The sequence below is a fragment of the Schistocerca piceifrons genome, chromosome 3 (assembly GCF_021461385.2).
Source record: "Schistocerca piceifrons isolate TAMUIC-IGC-003096 chromosome 3, iqSchPice1.1, whole genome shotgun sequence".
NCBI lineage: Eukaryota > Metazoa > Arthropoda > Insecta > Orthoptera > Acrididae > Schistocerca > Schistocerca piceifrons.
This window is the reverse complement of record NC_060140.1, coordinates 915639869-915651956: the sequence shown is the minus strand read 5'-3', so window position 1 is coordinate 915651956 and position 12088 is coordinate 915639869. Positions and strand designations below refer to the sequence as shown.

The following is a 12088-nucleotide window of genomic DNA, read 5'->3' as shown; positions in this document are numbered from 1 at the left end:
CTGCGTTTCTTCTTGGTGTAACAATTTTAATGGCCAGTAGTGTACATACATTTACATATAACTTTTTACTCGAAATTGAACAACATCTGAGTTAAACAAGGGAATCGTTACGTTTCACTAATAGCAGAAGACCTAACCCCTAGCACAGTACATTTTATTCAATTTAAAAATATGTGTTACATTATTTTACTGGCTTAAAATCATTAAAGCATTAATTGCAAATTAGCAGGATGTGTGGAACTACATAGGCCCAGTTTCAAGCAAACTTTAGGATGCACCAATGTGGCTATAGCCGTTTCTGTACCAAGGATTTAATGTTTGAGCATTTTCACTAGCTACTACTGTTGCTAAGTGCAACGAGAAAGTTAAGTATAAAAAGTGTGCTGCGGTTACGTCATCTGTTATTAGTAATAAATAACGAATCCCTTGTGTAACTCAGCTATTGTTCAAATTTGACTAAAACGTTATATGTAAATATAAGTATATGTGGTCATTGAACGGGTGGACAGACCTCACCAGTTTAAGTGTTTAGCTTCCCTCACTCTACCTCCTCCAACCAGCCCATAAATCTCAAAAAGGACACTAACTTTCAATTTAATATAATACGACGCGATTAAGAAATGCCATTGTTGCATTATTAAATGGTCTACTCAAACAAAAAAAGCGACACTCCACAAATCAATTATCTGAACGAGACGGATATTTATTGGTATGTACATGCACTGACAAACAAGTGGTTACATTCTCACAAAATCAGGATGATTTATTCAAGAGCAGGTGCTTCATAAATTGAGCTAATGAATAACTCGTTGGTCCACCTTCAGCCATTATGAAATCAGTTATTCAGCTTGCAATTAAATGACAGAGCTCCTACAGAGTTGTGGGACGCCCCTGAGGGTTATCGTGCCAAATTCTGTCCAATCGTCGCTCTAGATTCTCAAAATCCCGAAATGGTTGGAGAGAACTGCTCGTAACGCCCCAAACATTCTCAGTTGGGAAGCGATCCGGCAACCTTGCTGGACACGGTAGGGTTTGTCAAGCACGAATACAACAGTAGAAACTCTCGCCGTGTGCGGAAGCGCATTATCTTGCTGAAATGTAAGCCTAGGGTGGCCTGCCACGAAAAGCAACATACGGAGGGTAGAATAATGTCGACGTAACGCTGTCTATAAGGATGCCGCAGATGACAAAGAAAATGGTCCTGCTATGAAATGAAATGGCGCCCGAGCCCATCACTCCTGGCTGACGGGCTGTATGGGTGCCGGCAGTCAGGTTGGTATCCCACTGCTGTCTGGGACGTCTCGAGACACGTCCTCGTTGGTCATCGGGGCTGAGTTCGAAGACGGACTCATCACTTGAGACAGTCTAATCCTGTCAATGAGACTCCAAGCCGAATGTGCCCAACACCACTGCGGACGAGATTGTTGGTGTACAGAAGTCGACAGTAGCAGGTACGAATGGTGCCATGAACACAGAACCGCAGCATCGAGCCGTCCTTTCGGTCCATGAAGCACCAGTTGCACGTCAGATCGACGATAGTGATGAATCTGGGCTCTGAGTGCCCCTTTGACGATTGGTCGGTCGTCACTTTCTAGGTCGACTGCTTCCTCTTCGTCTGTGTGTTCGGTCATGGTTCACCCATTCCTACCAACATCGTCGAATAGTGGCATCGCTCCTTTTCACATGTAGAACGATTTACCACTCCGAGTACTCCAATCGGCTGCTTTGTGTCCCACTACACGTTCTCTCTCAACCAGTGGTATCTCTGTTTATTGTTCACGCTCCTGTTTCCGAGACATAAGTACTGTCCAATTGAGTACGCGGAATGAATTTTGCAAAGACGTTGTGCCCTGTTATCGAATCGTCACCTATTTAGCCGGCCGGAGTGGCCGAGTGGTTCTAGGCGCTACAGTCTGGAACGGCCCGATCGCTACGGTCGCAGGTTCGAATCCTGTCTCGGGCATGGATATGTGTGCTGTTCCTTAGGTTAGTTAGGTTTAAGCAGTTCTGAGTTCTAGGGGACTGATGATCTCAGAAGGCAATTACATCTCTATCATTAAAACTTTCAAGACCAGGTACACTAGAAATTCAGCTACCACCTCTTACTATGGCAACGGTGAACCATCCATTTCCGTGGTAGAAGGTGTCGTTTATATCCAAGCTAAAATTAAGAGAACATCCCAGAAAACCACAAGGTCCATCGACGAGGGTGTGGGCTGCAACACTCTTCACTGGAATGCGAATTTTCTTGTCTCCCGATGTTGTTGTAAGTTCAATGTTTTCTATGGCCTTGTAGACTGTTGCGCGGGTACGGCGATACCTACTGTACGGCATGTTGGCGGCGTTCAATGCAGTTGCCTGTGCAGCAGCAAGACACAGACTGAGCGTAGCGCGAGCGCGCTTTCGCTGATATACTGTGGCAGAACTTTGACCTTAGATAAAGACTTTGAGTTTTCGCAGTAGCCAGCGGAACGTTATCCCGGACGCGCACACTAGTGGATCTAGGTGTGCGCGTCCTAGCTGGCGCGCCACCAACGCCGAGCTCAGAGCCATTTCAACCATTTTTTTCTCCTGTTTACTATCACTGCAACCGTGTAGAGAAATTGCACTGCAGCCTCGTAATTCATGCATCGGTCGCCAAGGCATACGACTGTGCATCTTCGATCGATACCTATATGAATATCAGTTTGTGATCATATTTTATCGATTCTTCCGTCGCTTCTTGATAGAACAATTCCATATTGAGTGTTGAATAACATTTGGGCGTTTTTTATTCTACTGATTTTTATTTCTATGAACTAGTTTTCAGCTTATTGGGCAATCTTCAGATAACTACTGGCTATTGTTTACGTGGAGTTTGTGTTCTAACGAACCAAACATTCTGGACTAAGATACAACGATCTTACATACGATCTTTAGCTGTGGTATTGTCTTTGGAATAGTCAAACGAGTGTTTTGGCTTTTTGTTCTGTAAAACTGTTGTATGTGTAATCTAAATAATTGTAGTTGTGGTCATACATGGTGCTGAAAAACCATAAAATGTGATTTATTATGTTAAAGAACGGTTTTACAGAACAAAAAGTCAAAAGACCCGTTTGACAATTCCAAAGACAACACCACAACTAAAGATCGTATGGCAGTGCGTTGTATCTTAGTCCAGAACGTTTGGTTCGTAAGAACACAAGCTCCTTATAAACAATAGCCAATACTTACCTGAAGATGGCCTAATAAGCCGGAAACTTCTTCATACAAATAAAAATCACTAGACCAAAAAAGCACCCAGGTGTTGTTCAACCCTCAGTTTGTGATCAATTTGCATAACTCCTTCCTGGTGCATCGTTCTTCTAGTTGATTGTAGTTCTTTGATGTGTGATTCCCTAAAATACAAACTTCTTACTTTCATAGCATTGCTTCAAATTTAGTGTAAATAGCAAATCAAAAATAAAATCTGGCAGTCAGTTATCATAACAAATGAAAATCTTTCCTATTAGCCTACCTGTAACGCATTTTTTTATATTGCTTACAAATTAAACAATATCAGCTGGAATATACTCTTGTGCGTAGTTTTAACACTGAGAATGTAGCGCTGTAGTAAAAATTAAGACATGTATGGCTTAGAAGGGATGCTTCAGAAAGAAATCAGTAGGAATGTTGAAGACAAGAATAAGAATCAAAACCTTACATACATTGAAGGATGATTTATTTAGAAAAATTTACAGGTATCGTGACGTCATGAAATCGATAGGAAGTGCAGGAGACAGACATTTCAGCCCAGCAGAGCAGCTTTGGCGTGAAGGTGGGCGGCGGCCGCGAGGGCTCCGGGGGCGGCGTAAGCCACGGGGGCGGCGACGGCGGGGGCGGCCAGCACAGCGGCGCCGTTGATAATGGCGTCGCGGGCCCTCGTCTGGGCGACGGCGGTCAGGTGGGCGGCTTTGTTCACAGCCACGTCAGGGGTGTCCAGCAGGTAGCCGTCAGAGCGGACGGCGATGGGGGCAGGGCCGTAGGCGGCGTATCCAGGGTGGACGGGGGCGGCGACCACTGCGGGGGCGGCGTAGGCGGCCGGCGCTACTACTGCTGCGGGGGCGGCACCCAGGTAGCCGGGGGTGGCCACTGCTACTGCCAGGACGGCGCTCAGGACGATCTGGCAACAAAAGTATAATAGGTCAATATTTTTGTGTGTTGACGACTTCTCACTGACTTACTGTAGTGGAAGTGTGTTTGTCATGAATGCTGCATCTAACCCACTGCTGAATCAAAGATGTAACCAACGTTTGCCGTTTTACGAACTCCAGCGTCTCTCTATGATGTGTGATTTCCAGTTAGATGACATACCGGTACTATCTTTCATGTCTCCTTTCCACTTTTAACTCAGATACAGTTAAAATAATCTCCGTAATAGATTTTTCGATTAGAAAACTACTATTGCGATTACTTGGAGTATATATCACAATGTAATATATTATGTGTTGTTTTCGGTAATTACGTTGTGTGATGTTATTTCTGTTGCTCCTCTGTGAACAGGGACCGTCTGACCAGCTATAGAACGTAGTAAAGTCAGAAAGACATTTAGTATTTATGTTCTTATTAAATTCTGTTTTCTATTAATTACGAAAAACTAATTACATTTATGGGTCCGGCTGCTTATCTGTGTGGTAACGTGCTTGACTCTGATGAAAGAGGGTCCGGTTTCGATTCCCTGTCGCTTTGGCGATTTTCTCCTCTCAGGGACAGGTTGTTGTGTTGTCCTTATCATCATTTCATTCTCATCACCGGCGCGCAAGTCTCCCAATAGGGCGTCGAATGAAACAAGACTTGCACTTGGCGGCCGAAATTCCCCGTATAGGGGTCTGCCGGCCAACGATGCCATACGCTCGTTTCACTTATAAATGAGCATCGGGTTTTTCATTTTTGACTAAATGTCCTCCATTGTTGATTTTAGATTTGTCTGACCAGCAATTCTCCGTTTTACAACTCAGTTTTTCTTATCTAGTCGTTCAGTGTAGTTTATGGCACATAAATAGGTCGCAAACTCTATTGCCAAATGATTTCAAAATTTCACTATTACATTCTTCATCACTTCAACATACACTTTCTACAGCTAGTGACACTATTATAAATAGCGCAATTATCAGTTATTAGACTGACGGATAACACGAAAACTAGATCATCTACACAGTAATAGGTATGGTACTGTGTTGTGTGAATTTTTCTAGTAAATTCTACTAGCTGCAATCGAATAGCAGCAGACCATATCAATTACGACCGAATAAAATGCCAGCCTAATTTCTCATATACACACACTGTAATATAAATAATATATAATAAACTGAATATTGGTGTATATATGACACAGTATCGTATACTTTTGTGTTCTCTGCTAAATTACTTAGATACAACTGGACCAGAGACATTACATCAGTGAACGAAAGCAGCCCCAGTCCATGCAGAAGGCACACACTGTGAGAGCTGTCGGTACCTACCAGACTGTTCATGTTGGTGTTTGGCCGCTGCTGTTGCTGCTGCTGAAACGTGTCTCTGCACAGACAGCCGCTGCCTTTTATACAGCACCGACTGACACCACAGCACGTGACGTCCGTCAGGACTTGGAGGTCCTCGTTGGGCGTGGCCCGTCCAGCGAGTAGCAGTGCTTGTCATGTTTGGCGGTCGGTTCCGAACTATGAGTAAATGTCAGCTAGCTGAGCAGCCTCATCCTGTATACGGCTGTGAGGTGACAATTTCGGAAGCAAACAGGTGAGCAAGTAGTAATTTATTAAACTTGTGGTAAGCTCCAATGGGACCAAACTGCTGAGGTCAACGGACCAAAGGCTTACACACTACTTAATCTAACTTAAACTAACTTACGCTAAGGGCAACACACACACCCATGCCCGAGGGAGGACTCGAACCTCCAACGGGAGGAGCCACGCGAACTGTGGCAAGGTGCCAGAGACAACGCGGCCACCCCGTGCGGCGATAAACTAGTAGCTGTCAGTCATACAGTACAGTTTTTCTGTTTAACAATAGTGACACACAATCGCATTATTATTTTCTCTTTATCGCCATTTCTAAATTCAGATTATTACCTGTATTTATTACTTATGTGTCACTGTGGAACGTAGAGCATCGAAATAACGTCATATGTTGCTCGATATATTCAATTCAAGAGTAAGGTCCAAAATTAAACTCCAAAAAATTCCCATAAGTGTTCCTTGTTTTACTTAAGGGGCCTTCTAAATATCTGTCGTATGTGCAGCTACACCCTCAAGGATACAAGCCTAGTGTGAAAATTTTTACATCTCTCAAGGATACAAGCCTAGTGTGAAAATTTTTCATCTCTTTCAATAACCATATAAAAGTACAGAAATCAACGGTAGGCGGGCTGCAACCAGATTAAATTGCTGCGAGTTCTTTCCGTCGTTCATCTTTGGTGACTAATATGTCATCTACTTTAGAATTAGAGTTCTATGACGCCTTACTTTCAATTGGAAAGTACTTTTCTCTGCTGAGAAAATGTAAAACCTCTCAGTGCATGCGGCAAAAGCGTAGCGACTCCCAAATACCATAGCACATGCGCAGCAATGAAAATCGAAACCTATAGTCTTCTAGCCCCTGAAAATACTCACAGCATGAACTATTTCCGTATAAATGCCTGATATTTTACCCATAAATTAAATAAGGATATTTTAATGTGAGAATATGTTCATCTATCACACTCTTCCTGTCTTCTGGAGCTGGATATTCGTAACTATCATTTTCCGTATAGACAAATATATAAATGATGGGGACGATAATGACAATCTGCACTATATATTATTTATCAGACTACCGTAGATAGTAATATTTAAATTAATTTCTCACAGGCAATGATCGACGAGAACAGCACGTATCTGCTATGTGAATAATACTGTTAGACAGGGTAAACCGAAAATGACGAATTTTAGAGACTAATTCGTTGTCAAATTTTTATACTTCACATTCTTTGTCTTGAACATTACGGTAGGCTGTTTGAAGTCAGATCATAGACGAGCTGAGTGGGACAGAGTGATTTGGAATGTGAGGTATTGGGGAGAGGATTTCTACATAAAAAGTTTGTTTGTAACCAAGTAATATCCGTGAAAACGTAGGTTTGTACTGTGATGGGAGATACATTTACTTTGTCTGTCGTCTAGGCTACAGGTATCCACAGGAAGCGTAAAATACACATACCCGGTGGGTCTGATACTATAAAAATGCTAGAATACACTCACATGAGGCAGTAAACATACAAAATTGTGAGGGTTTCCATGTGCCCAATGACATAGCGAAAGCCATTGTGTTTCTTTTGCCTACAAAGAACAAAACTGAAGTACTGAAGTACCACACTCCCACAAATTACTCACTCATTCAACTATACATTCCACGGTCAATATCCTAACAGGAATAAAAACTGTCTTTCACAGAACAACGTCTTTTACACGCACATAATACGACATTGTGATTACACAGTATTTCCATTGTTCAAAGAGAATGGTCACCAGTACTTATAGATCATGGCCACACTGGTAAGATGTAGCCCTTCATTTCTGAAACTTGTGTGAGGGCAATTTCCGTCTATTCTTTGAGACTTCGTTGCTAAAATATCAAATTTAATTGGCCAACTAAAGATAGTAACTATAAATGTCCAAATCAACCATTCACCAGACTAACCTCTTCCCAGTTCAACTACCAGCACATGAAGTGCATCCGACGTTTATAGCGCTACTATTTCAGTAAGGAGTCGTGTTGTTTATAAGGGCGAGGAAGCTACCAAGGAAGCCTAGGCTAATAGTGTGTGAGGTCTGTCTGTTAGCCAGAGGGGTACTGTACACTCCAGACAGCCTAGTGACGAGGTCCCCGAACACTATACTCCTATGCAGCTCTCTAGTTTTTCCTGTAGCGTGTGTGTGTGTATGTTTGTGGTTGTGTGTGTGAGTGTGTGTGTGTGTCTGTGTGTGTGTGTGTGTGTGTGTGTGTGTGTGTGTGTGTGTGTTTTCAGTTCTTTTGAACCGATTCGTATAATGTCAGTGCATGCTTTGCCCAGCGCTAGATGCTCACGCAGTTTTTTTTAGCATGATTCGTGCAGTCCAACGATGCTCTGTTTGCTAAACTCCATAATAAATAACTGGTATTCGGTTTTCAATGACATATATATCTTCCTATTGTGTTCCGTAACAGCAGTGGGGTGGAGTTACCTTATTCCTCCCAAGGTTCCGTTACTATCAGTTAAATTACAGGTCACGAACCTCTCCAACAGGTGGGAAAAGAAATCCGCTTTGCCTGAGCCAGGAATAAATTATTTAACGACAATAGTTGCTTACGTATTAATTTCATTTACACAGTGTTTTCACTAGTAGGCGCCAACTAATCATTTCAGTTCCTTCTTCTCCCACACCCGCTCTGCCGGAGCTTCGGCGACCGGTCACAGATGTTCATGGTAGTGCATGTCTTCTCAGGGAGCGTAACAACATTAGTTTAGTTAGCGAGAGTAGTACAATTCCGCTTATCACGTTCTTTGTGTAACAGTGCTACCTCAAAGGCGATTCTCGCACCAAGGGGTGCAGGTCATTTTAGGTAGTCGCTCTTCCTTCGTTTCAGCGAGAGCCTTTCTTTTTCTCTCCTCTTCGGTTGCAAGGTAACGACTGTAGGCTTGAGGGACTGTGTTTAACGAGGGCTTGGCTGGCGACCAAGGTAGAAATTTCGCACCAGCACACACACTTATTTAGAAAATTTATGCACAAGAGCATAATGAAGGGATCGGAAAGACACCACGGTACGAGGGAAAGTCCGAGTGTAGGCAAGAACAGCGACCAGAAACGCGCAATCGCGATTTCTGTTGACTTGTTGCGTAAGTTCGTAGCATTTCTCCATCCGTTTAACACACATATCAGAGAATTTAGTCATCAATAATGTGTTCTCCATTACTATTTTCAACAGTCTGACAACTTTGGGATAACTTATCTATTCCGCGACTGTAGAAATCACGCGGTTTTGAGGCGAAGAACTCGTCGAATCATGTTCGGAGAGTATCATAATCCGGACAGGAAGTTCCTTGAATGTTGTTCGATACAGAGCGGGAAAGGTGGATATCTGAGTGCGCAATGCCAGGTGAGTAAGGTGGGTGCGCAATGACTTCCCAGCTCAACTCCTGTGCTGTGTTTTTTGTTCAAAAAAAAATGTTCAAATGCGTGTGAAATCATATGGGACTTAACTGCTAAGGTCATCAGACTGTAAGCATACACACTATTTAACCTAAATTATTCTAAGGACTAACACACACACACCCATGCCCGAGGGAGGACTCGAACCTCCACCGCGACCAGCCGCATAGTGCGTGACTGCAACGCCTGAGACCGGGCGGCTAATCCCGCGCGGCGTGGTTTTTTGTTTTTTTTTCCCCTCTAGCAGAATGATCTCGAGCGTTATCGTGGAGTAGCATAAGGCATTCTTCCTGGTCTTTGTTCTCGGATAGCGTCTGCAAAGCGTCTCAGTTCTTGCCGATGACAGCAGCGTTGGTTGTAGCTCGGGAAAGCAATTTCTAGCACACCACATCGTCGTTGTTGCGTCGAATGGGTAACATTATCTTTTGTGGATGCGCGCAGGTCTTTACAAGTGGACTTGGTGCTTTGTTTGGGCTCAAACATTCCTTTCTTCTTCTTGTGTTAGCATGAAGACACCAGTTCTCGTCGCCGGTAATGGTACAGAATAGAAGTGGTCGGTGTTGTTCACGAGGCAACAGATGAAGGGCAAGCAGAGATGCACAATGGCCTCCAGCTGATTTTGGTGGTTTTGGCTTAGAACATCGGTACCCGTACACCCGACTTTTCAATCTGCACTATTGCGTGCAACTGTCGCACGATTGTGGAATGATGCCAGTCCATCACATATGCCAGTTCTCAAGTACACTGACGTGGAGCATAGTGGATTAATGTGTTTAAACGATCTTCATCAAACCCCGAAGGTCTTCCTGACCACAGAGAGTCCGTAATGTCAAAAACAATCCTTCTTAAAACGAGCAAACTATTATCTTGCCATGCTCTGTCCAACGGCGTTATCCAAACATCGGCGCACATATATCTAGCTGCCTACGCCGCTGTCACCCTTTTATTGAACTCAAGCAGAAGAGTGTGTCGGAAACGTTCCGAATCCTCCACTTGTCACTCCATTTTGTAGCGTCCACAGCTCCACTCCCTCTCTCCAAATTACAATATGCAAACTCAAATTGCAACAGTGAACTACAAATACAAAAGGATAATCGATAAATAAACCTATAGGAATCGGAATACCAACGTGCAAAACGCTACAAACTTATGCACCAACCTAATACCCCAGGGCGCACGGATCGGTGGCGTAGGGTGGTGGGGGGGGGGGGGGGGGGTTGGTGGGCTGGGGGGCACGATACTTAACCTCGTGACGTGGCCACATCACAACTCACAGCGGGCATCGCGGTTTGGCACTAGAGCGCCCCCAGGGCAATGAAGGAGGTGGCGATCGAGGCAGTCACCTACACTACAGCAGACGTGGACGCCGCCTACGCCGCTTTCGCCATCTCCGCCACACCTCTGTCATCTGCGCCGTCGCTGCCGTAGCAGCCAGCGACGACACCGTCAGCACCGACGCCACAGCAACTTCCTCGAAACAACAGGCCAGTACCAACAGACAATATTCGAAGGCATGGCGGCTATAACTGCCTTACTGCACTGATCTGAGCGCTGGTCTCCCATGGCAAAGAGCTGAATTTTTCTGTGGGCTCAGCTTATACCAAGCTAGACCCACATATCGTAGAGTTGAAGGATTTAAACGCTCGTCTCGACTCAAAATCCAACTCCCTGAGTCAGCAGGTAGTGAGCCATGAAATACACTTGCACAATATGGGCCCAGAAACGCGATCTACAGTCTCAGACGTTGCCAGTTATGACAACACAACACTTGACGATATCGGTAAAGAACTTGCCAATGGGTTTACTGAATCAACTGATCATCAACCAACTCAAAAAACAGTTCTTTTAGATTCACTAGAGAAAGTGGTATATATACAGGGTGAGTCACCTAACATTACCGCTGGATATATTTCGTAAACCACATCAAATACTGACGAATCGATTCCACAGGCCGAACGTGAGGAGAGGGGCTAGTGTAATTGGTTAATACAAACCATAAAAAATGCACGGAAGTATGTTTGTTAACACAAACCTACGTTTTTTTTAAATGGAACCCCGTCAGTTTTGTTAGCACATCTGAACATATAAACAAATACGTAATCAGTGCCGTTTGTTGCATTGTAAAATGTTAATTACATCCGGAGATATTGTAACATAAAGTTGACGCTTAAGTACCACTCCTCTGCTGTTCGATCGTGTGTATCGGAGAGCACCGAATTACGTAGGGATCCAAAGGGAACGGTGATGGACCTTAGGTACAGAAGAGACTGGAACAGCACATTACGTGTACATGGTAACACCTTTTTATTGGTCTTTTTCACTGACGCACATGTACATTAGCATGAGGGGTGAGTTACACGTACACACGTGGTTTCCGTTTTCAATTACAGAGTGGAATAGAATGTGACCCGACATGTCAGGCCAATAGATGTTCAATGTGGTGGCCATCATTTGCTGGACACAATTGCAATCTCTGGCGTAATGAATGTCGTACACGCCGCAGTACATCTGGTGTAATGTCGCCGCAGGCTACCACAATACGTTGTTTCATATCCTCTGGGGTTGTAGGCACATCACGGTACACATTCTTCTTTAACGTACCCCACAGAAAGAAGTCCAGAGGTGTAAGATCAGGAGAACGAGCTGGCCAATTTATGCGTCCCCCACGTCCTATGAAGCGCAAGTCGAACATCCTGTCAAGGGTCTGCCTAGCGTAAATTGCGGAATGTGCAGGTGCACCATCATGCTGATACCACATACGTCGACGCGTTTCCAGTGGGACATTTTCGAGCAACGTTGGCAGATAATTCTGTAGAAACGCGATGTATGTTGCAGCTACTCGCCGACCGTGGCCCGTGTTTGTTACAACACGCAACTGAACGTCGGAGGTTTCAAGCGTCAACTGTAGGTTA

The 12088-nt window shown here is 44.1% G+C and overlaps 1 protein-coding gene across 1 annotated transcript; it reads right to left on the bottom strand.

Annotated features, from left to right (window-relative positions):
* Nucleotides 1-3683: 3683 nt before the first annotated feature.
* Nucleotides 3684-5558, bottom strand: LOC124789627 (cuticle protein 38-like). Its single transcript, XM_047257048.1, has 2 exons — nucleotides 5481-5558; nucleotides 3684-4141 (listed from the first exon to the last, which is right to left on the bottom strand). The coding sequence occupies exons 1-2, from the start codon at nucleotides 5490-5492 to the stop codon at nucleotides 3767-3769; spliced, it is 387 nt and encodes a 128-aa protein (XP_047113004.1). The 5' UTR covers nucleotides 5493-5558; the 3' UTR covers nucleotides 3684-3766.
* Nucleotides 5559-12088: the final 6530 nt, after the last annotated feature.